General features: G+C 41.5%; 2 protein-coding genes across 2 annotated transcripts in view; one reads left to right on the top strand and one right to left on the bottom strand.

Moving 5' to 3' along the window:
* The window catches only part of SND1 (staphylococcal nuclease and tudor domain containing 1), a 987097-nt gene that overhangs the window by 211326 nt on the left and 749828 nt on the right, over window positions 1-25943 (bottom strand). The window lies entirely within an intron of this gene.
* Window positions 12724-17033, top strand: LRRC4 (leucine rich repeat containing 4). Its single transcript, XM_089676966.1, has 2 exons — window positions 12724-14354; window positions 14440-17033. The coding sequence occupies exon 2, from the start codon at window positions 14598-14600 to the stop codon at window positions 16521-16523; it is 1926 nt and encodes a 641-aa protein (XP_089533092.1). The 5' UTR covers window positions 12724-14354; window positions 14440-14597; the 3' UTR covers window positions 16524-17033.

Raw genomic sequence — 25943 nt, forward strand, 5'->3', positions numbered from 1 at the left:
TGACTTACAGTACTTACCAGCAAACCAACTGCTTTTCTGGGAAGGAAAATATTTTAGCAGCATTACACCTTATTCATCACAAAAATGGAAGAAAAACCCTATAGCTTTGCACTATAAGAGTCACCAATAGGAAAACGAAAATATACCTGCACACAAACGCATTAAGAAAACATGAAGAAAGAAATTTGTTTTGGTCAAAGTAATCAAACTCCACTGTAAGACAACATCTGATCAATTTCTTAGAAAAGCATCAATACATTTCCGTTATGGCGGTGCTTCAAAACAAACAAGATTGTTATGTTGAACCACACATTGTGACCAAGCTAAACTTCTGCATATCAAATCAAAGTACTTACCAATAAAATTCAATCACAGTTACTGAAACATTTTCTCTGTGAAATTTTCATTACCACTTCAGTCACCGCTAACAGCCAAGGGAGACATCCCATCATTGTTTATTAAATCGTACCCTGCCAAACAGCTCACCAGTCAAACCAACATGCTTCTTGATATGGAAATGTCCAATGAAGTGAAGAGGAAATAAACCCATAAGGAAGACTGGCATAGTTTGTCTGGCAGCAAACAGATGAAATTCCTACTTCACTGCTTTCACCATTAGCATACTTAAACTAACCAGCTCAGCGGGGACAATCATGCAAAATCCAGATCTGCTAATCCCCTAATCTGGACTAAACCCAAAGCACTAATGGATTTGAAAGAGAAAAAAAAATCCATTTAGAGAGCAATGACTAGTGCTTAGCAGAAGAGGTGCGAGGAATGGACAAACCATTGCTGACAGTGTCCAGAGTTTCCGGGAGGAGTAAACTGCATTCAAACTAAATTACACAGGCTTGTGTGTAGCTAGCCTTTTTTTTAGTTTTTAATATAACAAGCAAAAGTTAGAAACTTCTATCTGATTTATGTTTCAGGGTCATCAAGAGATCTATCCAAAGTAAGGGGTATTTTCCACCTAGACAGCCGTTAACAGAAATTGTGCATTAATTCGAAGACTCTCACTCCTAATTCTAGTGAAAGCTGTCAACATTTTGGATTTCCCAACATTTTCTGTCTAAGTGACCATCACCTGGACAGAGGGGGTGGCTCTCCTCTACAGAACATCGACAGCAAGATAAAAAAAAGTATACATCCACTTTTGCAGTCAAATTTGAGAATTTCTCAAATTGAGATCCCATTCACACAGCATATAAAAAAACCCCACAAAATAAATTTTATATATATATATATATATATATTATTTTCTCTTTCTTACCTTGTTGAGGTTTCTTAGAAGAAGGTGTGGTAATAGACTGCAAGCATTTCTGAATAAATTCAAGGTGAGTCTGTCCTGACATACAATTGAGAAGCCCAGTTTCTAAAGCCATAGATGGTTCGAATCTTGGCTGTTTCAACAGGGACCGGACAAGATTTGAACCATGTATGGGCAGGCTATTGGATTTTACATGAGATTATTGTTAGCTAGCTGCTCGCAGTAATCATTGTGTTCTCCTGGCAGAGATGGCTACCCCAACCTCTCTCTCCCTGAGAACACAATGGTTCTGCAGGAGGGATTCTGCCATCAACACTGTCCTGTGGTTGCAGGAAAGAAAATTGATCGGTCTATGGCTGGTTTTAGGAAGGCTATACATCAATTTTGTTTGCTTCAACTGCATGTGAAAGAAAATTGCTAGATTCCCCCATCAACACTGGACAATGTTGATAGGGGAATCCCTACTCCAGCGCTATTGTGTTCTGCTGGCAGGGAGCACAGGGAGTCTTCCCCACCAGCAGAATAAAATGATCACTGCTGGTGGCAGACTTCAGTACAATCAACCTGCCCATATATGGATCAAAATTCGTCCAGTTCCCACTGAACCAGATGAATTTCGATTCGTCTATGCACGGCTTAAATCTGCCAGATGAGATTTGCAAGCACAGTACAGTTATTTATGGCAAATGCAGTTCCCCAGCCCCTCAAAGAAGTAGGAGACCATCTAAAAAGGTAAGCAGCAAATTTTATTTATTTGCTTTTTTGAGACCATTTGTTACATGAGACCATGTAACAAATATAAAGCAGTTATCCCAATTTGGCTGAAAATGTGGAAAAGCATTAGTGATATATACACACAATGTTTAAAGTCTAACGTATGATTGTTTGAAGAGGATTGCCATGCAGTGTTTGTTTCCGCCTAAACTGACTGCTTTGCACTCTTAAATGATTTATAAAAAAGGTATCATTTATTGCACTCCAGATTTTATTGTGTTGTATACTGCCATCACAAGGTATGACTCTTTGTACTGAGACAGGTAACATGCTGCTCAGGTCTAAGTAAGCATCTGGACAGGGAAAACAAATACTGATTGCTGGATCCAGGTGATCAAAAAGCAAATTGGAACGTGGCCTCAAGCCACAGATTGAGAATTAGGGATCTATGGACTGCTTGAAGACACTAGTGGCCAAGATGCTATTAGCCAAGACACACGAGATGGAGATATAGAAGTTAGGTAGCTAGAAGACAAGACTACTTGCTTCAGAAACCTAAAACTTAAATTTAAGTTTCAAATCAATAGGTAAACCTTTTCAACATGACCTAAAAAAGTCTGCATGGAAAGCTTAAATATTTAGGGCCATTCATGTATTCTAATACGAGTTAGGTCTTGCGTTAAATTAAGGCACAAAAGAAGTCATCAGAATAGTTGCGCAATTGGAAATGTTTCAAAAGTATAGACTCGTACAGTATATGTATTTCTATATCTTTTTCTTGTTGTTTCAGTTTGTAGGACTTGGCCTGTCAATTGACAGAATAGTTTTGGAGGCTTGAGCTTAACAAAAGTCTGTGAATTATGGCCTGAAATTAAATATTTAAAAGAAAACTCTGAAGAGTGGTTAAAGTTGAAAAATTTGAAAGTAATAAAGCATATCTACTCTACCACCCCACATAAAAACAAAATAGTATTATTATACAGGCTTCATATAGCGCCAACAGTTTGCTCAGCGCTTTACAATATAAAGGGAGACAATACAGCAACAATACAGTTCAATACAAGAGGGTTAGGAGGGCCCTGCTCCTTGGAGCTTACAATCTAAGAGGGAGGGGCTAGTGGTACAAAAGGTAATAACTGTGGGGGATGAACTGATAGGAGGACTAGAAGATTCTGTTATTAGCTGAAGGCGGGATAGGCTTCCCTGAAGAGGGGGAGGCTCTACAGAAGAGCATGGGAGGAGGAGACAAGGGAGCTAGAGAGCAGGAGGTCATGGGAGGAGTGGAGAGGCTGGTTTGGGTGATATCTGGAGACAAGATTGGTGATGTAATTTGGGGCAGAGTTATAAATGGCTTTATATGCTATTCTTAATGCTTTGAATTTTATTTGTTAGGCAATGGGAAGTCAGTGGAGGGATTGGCAAAGAGGGATGGCAGATATGGAACGGTTAGTAAGGTGAATGAGTCTGGCAGCAGCATTCATGATAGACTGAAGAGGGGATAGCCTGCGATTAGGTAGGCCAATGAGGAGAGAGTTACAATAGTCAAGGCGAGAGATAAGAAGGGAGTGAACAAGTTGCTTAGTGGTTTCAGAGGCTAAGAACAGGCGTATCTTTTTTTGCGGAGGTTTAGTCTACAAGATTTGGACAGTGATTGGATTTTGGGCTGAAAGGACAGATGGGAGTCTATGATTACACCTAGACCCTGGCATGAGGGGAGGGACTGATGGTTGCATTATTAATCTTGATGGAGAAGTCAGGGGAGGGGTCATGGGCTGGAGAGAATGTGCTCCATTTTGGAAAGATTTAGTTTGAGGAAGTGGAGGGACATCCATGCTGATATGTCACTTAGTAGGTTAATAATGCTAAAGGAAACTGAAGGGGTGAGGTGATGAGCAGAAAGAAGATTTGTGTGTCATCAGCATAGAGATGGTACTTAAAGCCATGGGAGTTTATCATGTGACCAAGGGAGGAGGTGTAGATGAAGAAGAGAAGGTGTCCAAGGACAGAACCTTGAGGGACCCTTACAGAAAGGGGATGTGGAGGAGACAGAGTTATTGGTAATGCTGAAGGAGCGCTGCGATAGGTAGGAGAACCAGGAGAGAGCAGAGTCTTGGAGGCTAAGAGAGTGGAGTTTTTTGAGGAGGGGATGGTCAAAAGCCACAGAGAGGTCAAATAGTAAAAGTATGGAGTAGTGGCCATTGGTTTTAGCAGTTAGTAAATCATTAGTGAGTTTTAGAAGGGCAGTTTCAGTGGAGTGGAGTGGAGTGAGCGAAAGCCAGACTGTAAAGGGTCAAGAAGGTTGTTGTCAGTGAGGTAGGAGCTCAGGTAGGATTGTAGACTAAGCGTTCTGAGAGTTTAGAGGTAATCGGGAGCAGGAAGATGGATCTTAAGTTGTTCAGGTTGATGGGGTCCAACGAGGACTTTTTAAGTATGGGAGCGATCTGTGCATGCTTTAGAAGGGTGAGGAAGGCACCATTAGAGAGGGAGAGATTGAAGATGTGAGTGAGGGAGCATGGGACAGAATAGGGTGACCGTAGTAGTTGAGAGGTGACAGGATCCAGGAGGCACATGGTGAGACAGGCTTCTGAGTAGCAAGTGACCTCTTCAGTAGTAGCAAGTTCAAAAGAGGAAACTATTGAGGGAGGTTTAGTATAAGGTACGCTAAGTGGGACGGATGTCTGTGTAGCAGAGATGCCCCAACGAATTGCTTCAATCTTGTTTTTGAAATGATTTGTAATCTCGTAAGCAGTGAGTGAATTACTGGGTGGAGGTGGAGAAAATAGAGAGTTAAAAGTAGAGAAGAAACGACGAGGATTGGATGATAAGGTATTAATAAGAGTGACAATGTAGGCTTGTTTGGCAGGATGGATGGAGGAACTGTTTGTTAAGAAAGCTGATTTATTTAGGGTGAATGCTTGCTTAGATTTGGTTTTACGTCACGTTTGTAATGGGTGGGGCCTGATACTTTGTGTAGTTAGAGGAGCAAGTGAGTCTAGTGTGGAGGAAAGCAAACTGTTGTAGACAGCAGTGGCCAGGTCAGGGCAGGGCAGGACAGGGGAGATTGTCAGAGGCGGTTAGTTGCACAGTGGAAAAGAGAAGGGTTAAAGTTTTGAAGGTTTCTGCGGGTAATTGCTGCTTGGTGGGATAAGTGTTTGAAGACAAGAACACTGTGAAAGTGATGAGATTGTGATCAGAGAAAGGAAAGAGGGTGTTTGTGAGGTTGTAGGGAGATGGGAGAAAACAAGGTCTAATGTATTCGCATCACAGTGAGTGGAGGACTGTATCCATTGTGTTAAGGCAAAAGATGTGCTTAGGTTGAAGAGTTGGCATATAGCTGGGTTGTTCACATTAATGGGGATGTTAAAATCTCCAAGAATGATAGTGGGTATTTCAGAGGAGAGAAAATAGGGTAGCCAACCAGATAAGTCATCAAGAAAGCATGACACCAGTCCAACAGATCACTGCAATTCTCAGAGAAATGGGAGAAAACAGCCGAATGCAGTGAGTCTCAAATGAAGAGAAGGATAGAGAGGGAGGGTTAGGGAGGACTTGAATAAAAGGGGATAGAAGCAAACAAACTCCACCTCCTTTCCGACCACTGGGTCTGGATGAGCGAGCCCAGAGAAGGCCACCATAGGAAAGTGCTGAGGGAGAAGCAGAATCTGATGCTTGAAGCCAGGTTTCTGTAATTGCTAGTAGGTTAAGGGAGTGGGAGACAAAAAGGTCATGGACAGAGATGAGCTTATTAATGAGACAGAGCAAGCATTCCAAAGTGCACATGAAAAAGGGAGGGTGGGTTTTAGGAGCATGGGGATTGAGATTAAATTGAGTGGATTGCGGCTACTCCAGGAGGAAGGAGGGTGCCTGGTGTGGGGGTGAGATGCTGGAGGACCAGGGTTTGGGGAGATATACACAGGAGGTTAGGAGGGTGAGGAAAGTAAGATGAGAGTGGGATGTATATGAGTGCACGTGTCTTCCTGTCCTAGTGTTTGGGTGAGCTGGTGAGTAAAGTATTAGCAGGAGGTGATGAGAGCAGTAGTAGGGAGATGGTAGAAGTGAGGGTGATATGTATAAGCTTTGGGTTGGAGCAGAGAGGTAAAGACATGAGATTTTTGAGAACAGAGGGTAGTAATGTGAAAAGGAGGAGTAGAGGGGGCATATTAAAATGGTACATGCAGTGGGAAATAAAACATATATATTGCAGCTTACCAGACAGATGTGGTGGCTGCATTAGTAATAACTTTTCAAGTTACAGTGGTTGTAAAGGCTCAAACTTTTTTACCTTCATGCAATCTATGCATGCATGTAAAAAAACACCTCTGTGCAGCAGCTACCCCAGTCCCCCTAATACTCACTTAAGTCCCCTCTCTCCAGCAATGTGCACTTGGACTCCCTGGCCTCATTGGCTGAGACAGCAACCAGTGCGCCAATGAGAAGAGGGGGGGGGGCAGGGCCAAGTCACAGCTCTGTGTGTGAGTGGACACATGGAGTAGCGGGTGCCCCCATAGCAGCAAGCCTGCAAGAGGATGAGACCAATACAGACCTGTGGTTTGGAAGTGTGGAAGCCAGTAGCCATTAAGTGACCTAATAAATGAAAGAGGAGCCAGAACCTCAAGCCAGCAGGAGCAAAGGACTCCTGCAGTAGTCTAAGTAAGCCAGTAGACCCCACACCATACAATAGGCAACTGAGTAACAATGCCAAAGTAGACAGTCAGCCTACAGCCAATAGTAAGTAAAATGTAACCTTACTCTTCACGCCATTCTTTGTGTCACATACTGTAGCCCATTCCTTAAAGTACACTGCTCAAAAAAATTAAAGGAACACTTTTTAATCAGAGTATAGCATCAAGTAAATTAAACTCCTGGGATATTTATCTAGTCAGTTAGGTAGCAGAGGGGATTGTTAATCATTTCAGCTACTTTGGTGTTAATGAAATTAACAACAGGTGCACTAGATGAGACTACCCCCAAAACATAAATGGTTTTACAGGTGGAGGCCACTGACATTTTTTTCCCTACTCATCTTTTCTGACAGTTTTGTACTAGTTTTTCATTTGGCTAGGGTCAGTGTTACTACTGGTAGCACGAGGAAACACCTAGACCCCACAGAGGTTGCACAGGCAATCCAACTCCTCCAGGATGGCACATCAATATGTGCCATTGCCAGAAGGTTTGCTGTGTCTCCCAGTACAGTTTCAAGAACATGGAGGAGATTCCAGGAGACAGGCAGTTACTCTAGGAGAGCTGGACAGGGCCGTAGAAGGTCCTTAACCCATCAGCAGGACTGCTATCTGCTCCTTTGTGCAGGAACAGAATGAGCAATGCCAGAACCCTAGGAAACGACCTCCAGCAGGCCACTGGTGAGAATGTCTGTGACCAAACAATCAGAAACAGACTTTATGAGGGTGGCCTGGGGCCCAACATCCTCTAGTGAGCCCTGTGCTCACTGCCCAACACCACAGAGCTCAACTGGAATTTGCCACTGAACACCAGAATTGGCAGGTCCGCCACTGGCACCCTGTGCTTTTCACAGATGAGAGCATGTTCACCCTGAGCACATGTGAAAGACGTGAAAGGGTCTGGAGAAGCCATGGAAAATGCTATGCTACCGTGACATCATTCAGCATGACCATTTTGGTGTTGGGTCAGTGATGGTCTGGAGAGGCAAATCCATGGAGGGACACACAGACCTCTACAGGCTAGACAATGGCACCCTGACTGCCACTGGGTATTGGGATGAAATCCTTGGACCCATTGTCAGACCCAACACTGGTGAAGTGGGTCCTGGGTTCCTCTTGTTGCACGACAATGCCCAGCCTCATGTGGCAAGCGTATGCAAGCAGTTCCTGGAGGATGAAGCAATTGATATAACTGAATGGCCCCCACGCTCGCTTGACCTACACTTGTCACACTCATCACTTGGACCCTTTAAGCCATGCCTAATATTTAATGCAATGCTGCCATGTCCCATTGCACCACAGCACACACCACGTTATCCTTCCACCCGAAATGTCCATCTTTCTCATGTTCATGTTGAGTGACATGCACTATGAATAAACTTATAAACTGAGCCAATGGCTCTTGCTAACTTGAGTAACAAGACACATAGTGCATTCAAAAACCTTTTGCTTTCAGGGAAATGCTGTTTCATGCATCCAACAAGTTCCCCTACTTTTCCTCAATGCAGCCTTAGGCCTCATGTACACTGCTGTTCGCAAACGCAAGTTTAGGCATTTTGGCAATTTTTTTTTTGCCAAAGACCCTGAAAACTCAAGAGTCGGTGTGTCCATGTACACATAGATTTTTACCAGAGTTTAGGAACAGCAGAGTTTAGAGGCAGTTGAACGTTCCTCTCCTGAACACTGAAGAATCGTGTTCAGGGGAGGACCGTTTTGGCCAAAAAGGCGAAACACGGCAAAATCACATGTAAACATGGCTAAATGCATCCAAATGCTATCCACTTTTAGCGCTTGGGCATTTATCCATGTCAGTGGAATATACTCTTGCCAATGAAATGAAAGAACGTCCAAGCACTAAACGCGGCTAAACATGGTACCGCGTTATTGCAACATTTAGTGGTTTTCTTCTGCCAGGAGAGCTTAACGTCTAGGGGAGTTCACGTGTACAGGAGGCCTAAATGCTCCTCTCCTGAACGCAGAAGAATAGTGTTCAGGAGAGGAACGTTTAGGCCAAATCAAATACTTTGGCCAATCAAATGAATAACATCCTAGCACTAAAAAGGTACAGCGTTTAAACCTGTTTTTAGCGTTTTTCTGCTGCCAGGAGAGCTTAACATCTCTGATGTTCATGTGTACATGAGGCCTTATCCAGAAACCAAGCCTTAGTTGCCAATAACAGTAATATTATTGCACAGTGGAAAGGTGGTATTGGCAAAGGTCAGAATATGACCTAAATTGGAGGTAGGTTGCAATGAGCTAGCTAATAATCTAGCAGCTCCCTGGTATCACAGATTTTCTGCAGGTCACATTACTGTGCAAATTTTGCTAGAATGACATAGAATAAAATGATAGGCTCTTTATATTAGGTTCTCATCTTCTTAGATATATTTTATATCAATGTTGCAGAAACCAAATTTTTTTTACAGATCAGTGTAATAAGATAAATTAAATCTTACTTTTTTTTTTTAACCAAGAGCCCAGGTTTACTTGAATCACCTACTCCAACGGTTGTTCATTTCTACTGTATGGCCCCACTGAAGGACATCTATGAACTAACCAAGGTCACTAATAACAAATCCACACTATGCTGAAGATAACATGCAGTAATAAATTTAATTGAAAACACAGGAAATGGCTCCACAAGGTATCATCCATTTGGTAAATAACACAAACAAGGAAAGGAAAAACAAAACAAAAAAAACTGACCAAAATGAAATGAAGAAAAAAGTATAAGTAGAAGGTAATGATCTACTAGTGGACAAATTCAGTCTCACAGCTACTATTATTTATATCTGGCTTCTGGTTTCCCTTAATTTCAGCATTGTACAACAGCCTTCATGGGGGAAATAAATTAAAGAAAAAAATAATCACTAAATATGCAGCAACCCTACACACTGTACAAAGGTATAAGATGTAGCACGCTGTCCAGCTTCTGTAAGGCAAAATATTTCACATTTTACGAGTATATTTTTCACAGACATGTGAAAGAAAATCCAGTATACAAAATTTTGAACACATGCCCGATGAAAGTATAAATTCTATAACTGAAAAAAGCTTGGATGATAAACATTCCTCCACAGGTTATGATAAAGTCCATAGATCAGACTGCAGCATGATGGCTATATTATACTGTATCGAAAGAAGCATAAATCCAACCAGTATCCGGTTAAACAGATGGGAGAAGAAAGATTTCTGGAAGGGGTAAATTATCTCTAGGAACCTTTGCTTTCCAAGAACTCCCAAAGAGCTGCAGCTACATAGGTTGTGCTAAAGGGGATGACCTATATAGGTATCAAGAGTATTCCCTTTAGAGCACCCACAAAATGCAGTTTTGACAGAATCCTAAATGGAAGATTAGGTCTGTTTGAAGTGCCCGGAAACCACAGACATGTCTGTAAGGGATCCAACAGCCTGTAAACCCTGCACCCCCCCCCCCTAAAAAAATACAATTAAAGAAGGCTTTGTAACAAATTAAGGTTTGTTGAAACATTTATTTTATTTTTCATTTAATACCTTCATTTTAATGGATTTCATTAAGCAACATTATTCCCTAGTGAATGCAATAGGGGTTTTAATTAAATGTTGTTTTAATACATGGGAGGACACACATCATAGGTTTAGAATGCACAAGTCCAGCATCATTTAGGTGTGATCTGTACTATAAAGATATTTTTATGGCAATGAGCAACAGAATTCCTCATTACTGCAGCTACATGCCGTTATCAAATACTAATCCCTAAACTGTATGGCTAGCAAAAAAAAAAAGGTAGGTGCACATAGCACAGTTTAGTAAATGTGACCCAGCACTCAGCTTTGGTTGTTTTATTTCCAGCAGTAAACATGGCTTCTACATTTTTTAGAAGTAATAGGATTGCTGCCCACATGAGGCGAGCATTCAATGGTTTTGATGCAGGAAATCCTCACGACGTTCAGCTATTACTGCACAACAAATGCCTCCCATTAGCCCTATTCTGGGACTTATTTTGTTTTTATCTGTAATCAAATCCTTAAAAAAAGTCCCTCCATCTAAACCTAGCTCACTACAGCTAGAGGTTAATTATTACATTTATCAGTGGATTGTAAAGAGGATATTGTAGAGCAGACATGGAATTGTAATTGTTTCTCTAATTCCTATAGGCAGCATGAGGCGCTTCGATGAGCAAAGCACTGTCTTCGCTGGCTTATGTGAATTTATGACAATTTTATGAGCAACATATGTAGGACACTACACAGGCACTGCATTTCCTACTATTGCCTGGTATTTGACACACAACCATTGCCTCCGTGTGGCTCTTTCTTAGCAGGTATTGGCTAAGGAGCCGCATATATAAGATGCTGCCACTTCAAAATATCAATATTGCACTTGCTGTACTGGCTAATTCATTATGTTACTAAATTAATCAATGTCAGTGTTGACAAAAGAGGCAGCATCAATCTGACATACTCTAGTCACAAGCAGCTTTGGCCTTCTAAATTGTTGCTGAAAACTATCCATATTTTTACCGATTCACCTTTGACTGCATAAACACAATTATCAGTTGCTGGTTGAGCCTTTACAAATAAAGCCATCAAATTCAAATAAGAAAGCAATTCTAATCTGCAGGTCCCTCTGGTGGTGAAAGTGTTAAAATCAATTCAGCAGAACTGCAAGATATAAAATCGAAAATAGCATTTAAATAATAACACCCTCCTTCAAAACTGCAAAGGCAGACCTTATAAAAGATCAGAGGTCTGTAAATGAGCAATTTATGCACCAATGAAATCTAAGTGACTGGTGGATTGGGCACCACATACTGGGAATATATATATATGTGTTTATTTATTGTACATACGAAACAACTATTTTGTGTTTGATGTAGGATATTATGCTTTGCAGATTATCATATCTATTTGTAACCAAACTCCTGTTTTGTTCTGGGTAAAGCCACGGGCTAAAATCTAAAACTTTATCAGCAACTTCCACAACAACTTTCATAATCAATTCTCTGAAAAAAGAAAAAAAAAACAGCAAATCCATACTATTAAAAAAATAATTTAGCTTTCTGTTCCAGTTACCTATGTAAAGATTGCTTAAAGCATGTAATAAAGATGCAATGGCCCCCATAAAAGAAAACTAGCTAGCATAGTGACTAATTGGAGTATGCTTTAGGGATAAAAGTAACTATGCAAAGCACAATTTCTCACAGGAGGTTAACAAATGACATTTCGGCTCCCCAACTCCTGCAAGAAGAGGCAAAAGCAGTTTAAAGTGCTCAGTGGCACTCCATATTCATGTGCACTGCTACAGGAAGCCTTCAGAGATTTCTATAGAAAGGTCAGATTAAAGAAGGAAATCAATTCATTTTTAGGAAAGCAACACCACCCACACACACACACAATTTTTGCAAATAACACATAAAACTTCACCTGACCATCAAAACAAGCATCATTCACTTGGGCACAACTGCTTTTGTGTTCACTGCATTCCTAATGAGCTTACAAGCCATATTACTTACCTGTGTGAAGAGGAGTAGGAGATCATGGTAAACTGCTCAGGAGCCAGCAGCAGGTGAACAGTAACAAGAGATTCTCTGCGTCCTGCAATGAATTCACCTCCACCTGACGGTGAGCTAGCTGGAAGGAGCAGGCATTTCCTTGCGAGCGCACATAGGGGGAGACAGCATGTACATGAGGATGCAGCTTCTCAAGGCTTGCTCCAGAGCAATAAGCGAGTGTGATTCACAGGTTGGTTTGATGAGAGCATGCAGAGGAACAGGTCATAGAACGGAAACCCAGCCTCCTGAGCTCTGTTATTCTGCAGATCCTGTATGTCAGTCACATTTGTACCCAAGATACAGCCAGTTTGTAGTGCAGGGGTTAAACACCAGAGTGCAGATAGAATAGCTTTACCAGGCATTAACGCTTGCCTTCTTTACTCCCAAATAGCCCCCCTCCCCCTTCCTTTACAGCCACTCCAGTGGATTGGAGCTGCTCCTGACTGTTTCTCTCTACTTGGGGGCGTGCGTATAGTGTGCTGACAGAGGGGTAGAAGGGTGGGAGCTGGACCAGGGGGTGCACATTACCCCTGCCGTCAAAGGGAAGCAAAGTCAGCAATTGGCGTTGATGACGCTGCACTGGCAGAAGAGCCAATCGCATCCTTCCTGCCCCTGGCAGCTGAAGCCTCATTTCTGCATTTATCCCAATGCAGGCTAAGACGAGGATGGAACATGCAATAGAAGAGGAGAAGGGGAAAAAAATGTACAGCACTTGAAAGCCATCATTAACTGATTTTACTGAAAGAAAACCAGAGGAGCATCAGTCTCTGCAAGCTGTGGACTCTTACAACTCAGGCTGCCTGCTCTGTTTAACTCCTTTCCCAGATAAAGAAGAAAAAAAGATAAAAGGGGGAAGGGAATGTGAAGCAGCCAATGCAACTTAGCTGGAAGCTTTGAACATTAACCCCTAGAGGGAAAGGAAAGGAGGAGTGGGAGGGGAGCAGTGTGAATACATAGGAGCACTGCATCACGCTAATGTTCAGCACAGAACAGTATGCGTCAGCAGTACATCCACGTTCTGACTGAAGGACGAAAGGATGAGAGAGCAGCCTGGCTGGTTGGCTGCTGCTTCCAACACCAAGCAAACAGGGAAAGAGGAGGACTGTTAACAGAGGAAAATGCTACGGAGCTCTGATATCGCTGCCTGTGCTGCTGCTGCTGCTGCTGCCTGCTCTCCTGCTGCTACAACAACTGGACAAGAAATTAAAGGTAAAACGTGGAGAAGCACTCAACTCACTACCTCACTACAAAAGGAGCTACAGTGGGATTTCCACAAGGCAGGAGAGGAAAGGCTGTGAAATCTGTCCCTTCTCCGGACCAATCTTAACCAAGGGCTCAGCACTGAGGTGTGCGACCGTGTGCGTGTGTGTGTGTTCCCCTCTCCAGCGTACTTTCTACCAGCTCTCCTTTCCCCACATCTGACCCCCCTTTTACTTGCTCTCCTCTGAGATATTGGTGGATTATTGCTAAGTGTGCAAGAGAGAGGCTGCAGCTGCTGCATCCGTGGCTTGGAAAGCAAAGCTAGTTAAAAAAAAAAAAAAAAAGGCAGCAAGGAGAAAAGGGAAAAAACACAGCAGTCAATGCCTGCAATGTGCTGCCTTTCTCTTTGTACAAACCAGAATCCTGCAGACAGTCTGTCTATTGCAGGAATACCCATGGAATATTAGGAGACTGAGAAAACACAGCGCCCTTCAAAGGGAATTAGAGGGGCTGGAAAGATTTGGAATTGTGCATCTTTCTTTGAATTCTCAAAAAAAAAAATCTATTGAAAGCTGCATTTTGTATTCTTTTAGAAATGGATAATCTCCAGTCTTCTGTCGGAGACAGCAGTGGAATCCAAGGACGAATAGCTCAACTGCAAAAGGCACCAGTCCCGGGGGAACAGCAGAATGATGCACCTGCATAGCCAAGTGGGCCTCACTCCCTTCTTACATTTCTCTTAATTTGTTTTTTTTTCCCTTTTTTGTGCTCTTCTTTGGGATCTACTGAAGGAGCCATTTTGCCTCTCATCATCATCACCATCATCATCACATGCCTATTACCTTCTGTAATTTCATTCAGTAATTAAATTGAGGAATATATGGAAAGACAAACAGAGCCCACAGTTTTGCTGGACAGAGGCACTGGCACGAGGAATATGAAAAGATCCTCCTTTCCTAGGTAATTGTAATTAAACTCCTTCGCTTTTTTTTTTTTTTTTTAACCTGTATAATGAATTATATTTTGCCATTTATCTTTTTAAAAGCTGGCTGTCTCACTGTCTAGTATCCCTCCTACTGACCACCACTCCCACCTGTGTATAGATGGAAAAGGGAATTTGCAGCCTCCTGAAGCCTGGGTAGGGCCAAGTTCTCGTTTCCATGCCAAGTCCCAGACGATGGTGAATTATGAACGTGCCACATCATGAATTTCTTGTGGCTGGTAACTGTGCACCATACCTGGAAGGCCGTCCTATTCTCTGTAATCTACCTCATGGTGCAAATGTGGATCCCCTGTGAAGCATTTTCAGGGCAGCAAAACTGCCCTTCTGTCTGTTCCTGCAGTAACCAGTTTAGCAAAGTGGTCTGTACGCGACGTGGCCTCTCTGAAGTACCACAAGGTATCCCATCTAACACAAGGTACCTCAATCTCATGGAGAATAACATCCACATGATCCAAGCGGATACTTTCCGGCATCTTCACCATTTGGAGGTGTTACAACTTGGTAGAAACATTATCCGTCAAATAGAGGTTGGGGCTTTTAATGGTTTGGCCAGCCTCAACACTCTGGAGTTGTTTGACAACAGACTGACTGTAATCCCCAGCGGGGCTTTTGAGTATCTTTCTAAGTTGAGAGAACTGTGGCTCAGGAATAACCCTATTGAGAGCATTCCATCCTACGCTTTCAATAGGGTACCATCACTGATGCGCCTGGACCTTGGAGAACTTAAAAAGTTGGAATATATTTCCGAGGGAGCTTTTGAGGGATTGTACAATCTAAAGTACCTCAACCTTGGAATGTGTAATATCAGAGACATGCCAAACCTTACACCCTTGATAGGGCTAGAGGAATTAGAGATCTCTGGGAACAACTTTCCTGAAATCAAACCTGGATCTTTCTATGGGTTGAGAGCACTAAAAAAGTTGTGGATTATGAACTCCCAGATAAACACCATAGAGCGCAATGCTTTTGATGATTTGACATCCTTAGTAGAGTTGAACTTGGCCCACAATAACTTATCATCCCTTCCACATGAACTATTTGCTCATTTGAGGTACTTAGTGGAGTTACATTTGCACCACAACCCATGGGACTGCGATTGTGATGTTCTCTGGCTCGCCTCCTGGCTGCGAGAATATATTCCTACCAACTCCACGTGCTGTGGTCGCTGCCATTCCCCACCGCACATGAAGGGGAAGTATGTGGTTGAGGTGGACCACTCATCATTTCAGTGCTCAGCCCCATTTATTATGGACGCGCCAAGGGATTTAAATATCTCTGAAGGAAGAGTGGCAGAACTCAAGTGTAGAACTTCAGCCATGTCATCTGTTAGGTGGCTGCTACCTAACGGTACTGTGCTAAGCCACGCTTCCAATCATCCACGAATTACCATCCTCAATGATGGGACGTTAAACTTCTCTCATGTACTGCTCACTGACACAGGGGTCTATACATGCATGGTAACCAATGTGGCAGGAAACTCAAATGCTTCGGCCTATCTCAATGTCAGTACCGCAGAGCTCAACACTTCAAACTACAGCTTCTTCACTACTGTCACTGTGGAGACCACGGATATGGCTCCCGAGGACATCTCTATGATAATCAAACCGGTGCCAACAACTTCCACGGGGTACCAGCCAGCATATACTACCACTACGACCGTGCTTGTCCAGACCACCAAAATGCCCAAACAGGTGGCAGTGCCAACTTCAGATGCTGGAGATAAAATGCAAACTAGCCTGGATGAGGTAATGAAAACCACCAAGATTATTATTGGCTGCTTTGTGGCAGTCACACTTTTGGCAGCCGCCATGCTAATAGTGTTTTACAAACTACGAAAAAGGCATCAACAGAGGAGCACTGTGGCGGCTGCGCGAACTGTCGAGATAATCCAAGTGGACGAAGACATCCCAAGTGGGAGTCCCACTGGAGTATCAGGTGAGGGGGCGGTTGTGTTGCCGACCATTCACGACCATATGAACTTTAACACCTACAAGCCAGCACATCATGGGGCCCATTGGACGGCTAACAGTATCGGTAATTCTCTACACTCCACAATTACAACCATCTCTGAACCTTATATAATTCAGACCCACACAAAAGAGAAGGTACAGGAAACTCAAATATGACTTTTTTTCAAATTAAATGCAATAGAATGCACAAAAGACAGCAACTTTTGTACAGAAAGAGAGAGACAATTTTGTTTTCTTGTAAATGCTTATATATTAAATCTATGGGCTGATGAGAGAAACAGATTATATTAAAATTTAAAACTATTTTCTAACTTGTAAGTTCTATTTAAAGAGGTGTAATGAATAGACAGAAAATTATATAAGGTATGCTGTTAAATGTGCCATAATGACTACATTCAAGGTTTAGCCCTGTTTAATTAGGAAGCCAAAATAAGAAACCCTTGAATGCAATCACCGTTTTTGGGAAAAAAAAATACTGCTCTGATATACGAGCAACACCCCATTTCTAAGGAAATTTTTTTTGTTAAGTCCCAGATCAATCTTTGCAACAAAAAAACAAAAAAAAAAAACAAAAAAAAACCAAACAAAAAGGGAAAAAGCACCACAAATTTGTACTGTGCCAAACGAAAAAAAAATTAAATGCAATAAAGGAATTTTTGGACACTTTGAGGGAAATAATTTGTTATACCAGTTATTTTAATACAGCATTCCTAAATTATTTTTTCATACAGAGTATGAAGGCACCTTATGTGGCTGAGGTTGTCTGCTTTGCAATACCTAGGATCCCTAAGTCACTACTAAAAAGAAAAGAATATCGTAAGAAATTAAAAAAAAAAACAAACAAAAAAAAAAACCAAAGTGTTTTGCTCCAGTATACACATCTAGCAAACACACGATGCAGGATGCTAAAGAGCTGGCGCATCTTTCCACTCTGCACCAAACTCCTGCAGATCTATTTAACCCTTCCTCAGGCTGATGAGGTTTCTTGTTGAGAAAATGTGTGATAACAGCATGAGCAGTTAGATTGGCTGGGTCTGAGGCTGAATTTGTGTGCAATCCTTTTGTATTTGAAAAGGTCTGCAGTGCTTTGACATGTAAAAACAATCTCAGAAGGGGTTAGGAAAGGGGTTAATAAATGCTCCTAGGTTAACTCATCAGGGTTTGCAAGATACAAAGGAAACAAGCAAGGAGATGCTTTATAACTGTTTTATGCTGATTTGTCTTTTGCTGCAGTAAAGTGACAGCAATGTGAAGATCCTCTTAGCTAACAAGTAGTAAATAACAGCTTGTTCATATAAGCCACAAGTCTTTGACCCTAGAACACAAATCTCACTACAGGGAAATGAAGCAAGGGTTAATATTGTGTCATCATTGGTCTACAGATTGTAACTAGAAAATGGTATGTGTACATCTTACAATATATTGTGGTTTCCCATACCCATCAAAAGAGGGCTGTAATTTACTGTGCTGTAGTGTATGCTGCAGGCCCCTTCTTGTGGTAAGGGGTAATACGGAGATCTTTGCAGATAAAAATCCTAGCAACCAGATTGGGGTAGAAAATACCTTTGCTCATTGTCTTTCTGCATTGAATAAAAAACATCTCTACTTGCTGCTATGGAGAGAAATGTTTCCTTCATTGTAATGCTACAATAAGGCATTGGTGATGGATGAGCCACTCACTATGGTAGCGTAGAAGTTCTGGGCTAAATTGCAGAATTGATAAAGCTGTCAGTTCTCTTATAGATGTCTTATAGATAATAAATGTAATGCTTAATGCAAGAATGTTTATTCCAAGAAGCTTGCAGTTCTGTGTGCATTGGGAAGTTGCGTGCACATACATTTTAGCCAACAGAATTTTACTGCAGTGAAAACAGCAGAGTAAATAGAAATTATCCTTAAAATGTAAAAGCTTAGATTACAAGGTCACCTGGAGTTCTACTCAACCAACAATATCACAGTCTCTGGTGCCCTGCTTTCTATTAACAGATGTTACCTCCCAGCAAATCTCTGTCCCTGTCACTACATTGCAGTCAGTCTTTTTCTTGGGATTGTTTTCAATGCTGCTGCGTCAAAGTCAAAATACTGCCTTTACATATGCTGGTCTGTGTACAACTAAGCTTGTGGATTGTGTGTAATAATGGTCTCAGAAGGTTTTACTGCATTGATTTGCCATCTGTGCCTTATTGATCAGGACACTATGGGCACAAAATGCTTTGAAAAAAAGTTTACTGGTTCATAATAGTATGTTGATAGGCACATGACTGTCTAAACAAACAGCCAGAATAGATACGCTGAGATAATGATTTGTCAAACAAGTTATCAACAGAATCAGCTGCTGTGTAGCAATTTCAGCAGTCTCTCATTAAGAAAAGGATTTGCAACAGTTTTTGTGTGCGTTTGCAAGTTTGAACACTTCAATCCTGGACAGGCAACTGCGACAGTTATGCAAACAACTGTACAGATTTATCATGCTGCTGCAATAGTTTTCCACTTAAAAAACACACCCAACTAAGCAGCAGTCATTGACATGTGTGGTTCTGCTACTGAACAGTAGAAGAAGGAATTTATGAATGAAAATGTGATGTTCTATTTGTCTTCGCTCCCCTGATTGCACTGCTTTCATGTGCAGAAAAATCATTCAATCTCTGCTGTGGCTAAATTTTTTTTGGAACCAAGTGCAATACTGGCTTTACACTTCTCAAATTTCAGCTCATTCCTGCTGGCTCAGCCAAAATTTCAACAGTGTAGGGCCCTCCCAACACTGCTTCATTCAACAAAGGTTGATTGTTCAAATCAACCTTTGTCGAAGAATCCTGTTGGAAAACTGACAGCAGAACAGCTCCTAGAGCCAATCAGATACAGGCACTGTTCAGATATTCTGACACCTGGCAGTGTCGGCTGTCAGAACACAGTAGCCTGGCAGGAGGAATTTTGTCCGTACATTCTTAGCGTAGATTGAGGTATCTGCTCGTTTTCTTCGAAATCAGAAAATAAATCACTTATATGGCCCAGGTTACAGAATAATTTCACCTTTGGAACATGTAACAAGTTCCATCTGTTTTTAGGGTGGACCATGTAATATGTTCAAGCATCTGCTCCCTCTTACTCTTGATCCCCCCTCCCTGTGATGGCGGGTGGTAGATCCTCTCCCCACACCTGCTGTCACAACTTGAAAACAGTACAGCAAACAAGGCTCTGCCCACACGGCTCTATCATTCATTCAGTTTCCTGTGAATGAATGCCTACAAGTACCGTCAGCCATTGCGGCTGATGGCACGTAGTTCTTAATGAACTATGAGGGTGCTGATGAGAACTCTAGTAGTTCATTGATTACTCCTGTTTACAAGTAACTGCCTGCCCGTACAAGATATGAGCAGACAGCTATCCTGAAAGTCTGAATGAGCCTGACAATGCAACCTGCGATCTGCTGATCACGGGTGCAATGGTCTGCAGGCTCATTATGCAAAAAAAAGTGCATTTTTTTTTTCCCCAAAGGTGAACTTGGCCTTTAAGGAATTATAGAACCCTTTACATATGGCAATTAGGCCTAAGTGATAGTTTAGATGTAGCAAAGTTCAACAAAATATTATTGTATGTGAAGAGAAAGGGATAGGGTGTAACATGCTACAAAGAACACCATTATTTTTAGCTTCATACACTACAAAGTAGCCTGTGTGGTTCAGTTCTTAGAGGAGTTTGTTAAAATATGAGCTGCCCTGTACGGTACCAACCATTACCACTGTACATCACTGTTTTATCTCAAGCACTTCATGCATGAAAGTATGCCATTCTTTGTTAAGGAGGGCAGAAAAGACTTTCAGTTAGGATAACTGAACCCCACCTCACTAGCCGCCTCACATGCACTGCATCAAATCAGTGCCTTTCTCTAATTATCTACAAGACAAAAGGGGCTGGCAACATATAAATAAGCATGGCAATAAAAACTCTCACTGACCACATCAACAAACAGCCATCATTGTTTCATTTGTTTTGACTGCAGATAATGAACATTTGACAGAAATGATAGTTGGAAAATGGTGGGTTATAGGCAACAAAAAAAGGTCTTGTTAGCACACTTTCAACTTTTCAAACATCTGCCCTGCCTCCTTGTGTACTGTACACGCCTGGCAGGCGAATGACAGCAGAAGTAAGCAGTGGGCGACTTTCATTGCATTTTGGGAGTTCTCACTTATGCTGTAGATATGCAAGAATTGTTTCCTTGTTTAGGTGCCAAAATGGCCTGTTTGACGTTATATGATTCTAAATTAAAGCATGTATTTGTAACAAAAATCAGAACTTAAATCAAAACAGATGAACGTGCAGCTGAAATGGATGTCCAAATTTACCTGAAACTCTGTTTTGCCTTGTTATTTAGACATCTCTGTCACATTGTATAGCCAGGATGATTACGGTTTTCTGAATCACCTCTCTGTACACGGAACAGAGGCAAAGTGGTTGATTTATTGTGCTATTCGCACCTGGAGATGGAGGGGTGACATAGAAAATTAGAAAATTTAACAAAGGACAAGTTGATTGGCTGTGTGGTGTGTGGCAAAGGTGCCTGAACAAAAAGTTTGGAAAGCAAAATGGTCGACATCTGTATTTCAATTGCAGCTGCAAGCCTGGAGTTCTACTTTAATCATTAGCTTGTGAAAAGCCTAGGGTAGTGCCCCACAGTTCAATTCAACTCTAGTAATGGCCTGATATGAACAAAAACCAGCCACATAGCATTTCCAGGGCATAAAACCGATTCTGTCAGTTACAGTGGTTGTAAAGACAGAGGAAGGAGAAGGCTCTGTGTGTCTTATGGACTCACAGGGCCAGCTTGGGTGTGAGCAGGGGAGCCAGGAGCGCAGGCAGGTGACCTCAGATCGGATCGGGGCTGCTTTGTGCAAAATCATTGCACAGAGCAGGTATGACAGGTTTGTTATTTTAATCACTTGAACTCTGGGAGGTTTTACCCCCTTCATATCCAGGCCATTTTTTGTTATTTAGCACTGCGCTACTTAACTGGTAACTGTGTGGTCAGAGCTGTACCCAAAATACATTTTTATCATTTTTTCACATAGACCTTTCTTTTGGTGGTATTTGATCACCACTGTTTTTTTGTATGTTTTATTATATAAACAAAAACACCTTTTTTAACTTTCTGCTATAAAACCTATCCAATTTAAAAAAAAAAATAAAAAATTCAAATTTCTTCATAAGTTTAGGCCAAAATGTATTCTACATGTCTTTGGTTAAAAAAAAAAAATCCCAGCAAGTGTATATTGATTGGTTTGTGTGAAAGTTACAGCGTCTGCAAGCTAAGGTATAACAACTGGAATTTTTCATACTAGTAATGGCCATGATCCACAAATTAAAATGGGACTGTGATAGTGTGGCAAGCAATCTGACAAGGACGTCACCAGTGACACTAATACAGTGATCATAGATACTACTACACACAGTCACTGTACTAATGACACTGGCTGGGAATGGGTTAACATCTCGGGGTAATCAAGGGGTTAAGTGTGTGCCTAACAAGTGTTAATGTGTGTAATGTGTGCTGCTTTTTACTATAAAAGAAAAACCTTCCCTGTTCATTCTCCCTGCTGTGCAGGTACATCAGGAGGCACCTGTCCACATTACAATGTGGATGATACTAAAGTTAAGAGGAGAAAAAAAAACTTTTAGTATCACTTTAAAGCCCAGCTTGCAAATCAAGTTTAAATAGTGCATTGTGCACCACAGGGCTCACTCTTGCTTCCAAACAGCTCTTCCTAAGCCATCCTACAGTGAACTGGATAAAAGCCAAAGCTTTTTTTTTCCATGTGCCTTTCTCATTGCTCTGGAAACATGACAATTTTCCCCACACATTAGCTTTTTGGGCACCGGTCCCCTTACCACCCCCCCCAAATGAGTTCTCTTCTCTCTACAGCCTACAGTAAGTGAGAGGACCCCGCTTGCCGGAGATGTCGCCTCCACTAACAGGAAGTGTCCACATCACACAGGCAATGATGTGGACACCTTAAGAACTGCCAGAAATAAATAGAAAAAGAGAGGAGGATCAGTCCGGCAGCATGAAGTGACATCGGCTTCAGGTAAGTAAAAATGGCAGTTTGGATAGTTTTTCTTTTGTTCATACCAGCAGTTAGAAGAATAGGTGTGTGTGTTGGGTTTGCTAATATCCTGGAGTAGGGCTGCAAGTCAGCATCAATCTATTTCCTAATGAAAATGGAGGACATTTTTAATGGCAAGACAGGTGATGAGGATAAATGCAGGTGGTTTTAGGAAGCTCATGTAGATGTCACGAAGACTACTGTAGCGTGAGACATGCCTGCTTATGGCAAGCTAAAGCAGATGGGTACCATTTTAAGAATTCTCCAAGTTCATTAAAGAGAACATTTATAGAATATATAAAGTAATAAGTTCTGTAACCTATAGAATTTAACATAAGTGACAATGATAACATTGTGACCGGTCTTTCATATTTCCTTAGTTGGTCAATGAGATTGTGCTTATTGTATATCCTACACAAATTTGTAAAAGCTCACTCGACGGGCCATATGTATATCAAAGAATGTAAATTACATCCAAGATGTAAAGTACATCAGGGCAAAAAATGCAGGACTTGCAATACATGCACCTTTCCCAGGTTTTATCCCTTTAATGACCCTGCAAGTGTAGAAAAATAATGGTTGATCTGCACATAGCTTCAATATCCCATTGTAGCTGACACTGTGCCATTTCTGGACTAAAATAACAAATGTTGTCAGCTCTGCCAAGCTGTCTCTAACCTACAGTATTCTCTTCTATGCTCCTCACCTTCACAATATAGAAACTAATTGCTTTGTAGCCCAAGGTAAGAACAGCGAGGCCGATCAGACTTCTTGTGAAAACAAACCGATATGAAATTTTGAAAAACCAAAAAGAACAAACAAGAGAATTTATTTAATTGCTATGGTTTATATACACTTTAAAGCCTTATACTTGCCTTTCCCCTATCCAATGAGATATTGGCTGTGCAGCCTAGTCAGCACTACACAGCCACTTATTAAAATCCTCTCTGCTGGGCCTGCGCATACACAGCCCACATTCTATTTAATTCTACAGAGAGTTGTTCCAGAGTATATGCTCATATGTAGGCTTGGAGTAAACCTGTTAAGTACAGAAGTTTGGAAGCTGCCATTTCTGAAAAGGGTGTAGGCATTGAAGAGGTTATCCTCATCCTTAACCACTTGCCCTCCCGAGGATTTACCCCCCTTCCTGACCAGGCCAGTTTTTTTAATTCGGAGCTGCATTACTTTAACCAACAATTGCGCGGTCATGCAACTCTGTACATGAAATTTGTGTTCTTTTTTGCCCACAAATATGATATGTGGTATTTGATCACCTGTGCGGTTTTTATTTTTTGTGCTATAAAAAAAAAAAAAAAGGGTGACAATTTTGAAAAAAGAAGAAAAATACTTTTTTACTTTTTGCTATAAAAACATATCCAGTAAAAACAAATCCCAATACGTGTAAATTAATTGGTTTACGTGAAAGTTATAGCGTCTACAAATCGCGGCATATATACACTGGAATTTTTTTTTTATATACTAGTAAAGATGGCGATCAGCGACTTATAGCTGGTCTGCGGCAGGCATTCTGACACTGCCGCGGAATTAACTGCCAATGACACTAATACAGTAATCAATGCTAATAAAAAGCACTGACACTGTACTAATGACACTGGGCAGGAAGGGGTTAACATCTGGGACAATCAAAGGATTAACTGTGCACTGTTTTACTGTGTGTGTTTTACTAGGGAAACATACTGCTGTGTATTTCTATGCTGTGCAGAGAAATACACAGCAGCATGTTACTGCTGGCAGGAGAGAGACCTCTGTTGTGCCGGCGGGGAATCCCCGGCTGGGACACGGTGACTGACATCTGTAGCCACCAATGGCTGCGCTGGTGCCCCCCACCTGGAAATGAGAAATCGCACACACATACATACACACGTGATTTTGCGCAGCCCTGCCACACTGTAGCAATACTTCTGTCATAGGGTGGTCGGGAAGCGGTTAAAGAGTAGCTCCAATTTTGTTAGGAAAAAAAACATTTCCCTCTGGGTGATCAATGTACTTTGCAAGGATTTAATTAAACTTTGTTGCAGATTCCTACCCTTGTAATTCTGAAGAAATAGTGGTTTGTCGGTGTCCATGTACAGAGTGAATGTGTATGGGAGTGTTTTTATAATTATCAAGCAGCTGCTGCACCTGCAAGGCTCTAATAGGAAATTGCAGGGTTTGCAACCCTTTAGATGTGATTTCCCTTAGAGTATCTCACCAAAAATGACATTTTTGTTGTAGAGAATGCCAAAAATCTGACTTGTATCTTAGTGCAGACTTCTGGGAAAATCAGTAAGCCAATCACAGAAGCAGGAAATGAGATTTTCGGGAGGCATACTGTGCACCATACGTCTCCAGGTAGCCATATTGCATTTTACAGAAAGTACAGTGCTGCAGATTAAAATGGAAATGTAATGTTTAATAACATTCAATTACAATATGACTTGTATATGCTATATTTTTTTTTTATTTGCCAATTTTTTTCCCCACAAAAGTAGAGTTACCCTTTGAGTCAATCCACATTTGCTCACAGGCATGGTGTGAATAGGTTAGATAGGGTGGCAGACATGTTTATGAACACCCTTATCCACTATATAGTAGTCTCATACTTTCATGCTTTTTTTGCAATCGTTAGTCTGGCCTCATTTGTGCTCATTTAAAGAACTTTTTTTTTTAAACTCTGTAGGGGACCAAGTGCATATGGTCTCTGGTCTTGTTTCAATCCTTCCCCTAATTTCTAGCAACACGGTTGAACAAGTTTAGAGATGCAGTAATCCATCAGCCAAGGCAGCCTGATAGAATCACTCAAAGCTGCAGCTCTCTGTGTGTCTGTCACTGTTTATGACGGATCATGCAGCACTCTTTGTTCATTCATAATAGTAAAAGATCATTCAGAGTTGTGGCTCTGTGTAATATACCTGCGGCTGCTTGCTCACACAGATACTTCCCACAGAAACGAAGCTCTGAATAATCTTTTACTTTTATGAATGAACAAAGAGTGTTCATTCATAATAGTGACTCAATCACTCAAAGCTGCAGCTCTCTGTGTGTCTATCAGGGCTGCTTGTGCCCTGAGATCACTCAGCTTGTGGAGGGTTGGGCTTGCAATGGCTGTACCTCACCCCACAGGAAAACCCAAAAATTTGGCTTCAAATGGGGATGGGGCTGACCAATTCTTAGTGTATCTAAACCTTTTATAGATGCCTTTGGACAGCAGCATTGACAGTTTGGGGGGTTAGATGTACTATGCTCTTTCATCCAGAATGTAGGAATTGTATTATAGAAGGTGTGTTACTGTCCAGATCACCAGTTGAAAAAAAGCCTAAAAAAATTAAAACTAATGCACCCACCATATCATATGATTTGCAAGCTGCAATATATTACGTTTTTGGTTTTATGTTTTTGCCAAATGATGCTACCAGAAGAAAAGGTGTCTAGGAGAGCTGGCCAAACGTCCAGTGTGCATGAGGCCTAATACTAC

Source organism: Staurois parvus, unplaced genomic scaffold (assembly GCF_062004578.1).
Source record: "Staurois parvus isolate SC_StPar_1 unplaced genomic scaffold, SC_StPar_1.0 ptg000175l, whole genome shotgun sequence".
NCBI classification, from domain to species: domain Eukaryota; kingdom Metazoa; phylum Chordata; class Amphibia; order Anura; family Ranidae; genus Staurois; species Staurois parvus.

Coding starts and splice junctions, on each gene's coding strand:
- LRRC4 (XM_089676966.1), top strand. CDS start 14,598: ATGAATTTCTTGTGGCTGGTAACTGTGCACCATACCTGGAAGGCCGTC.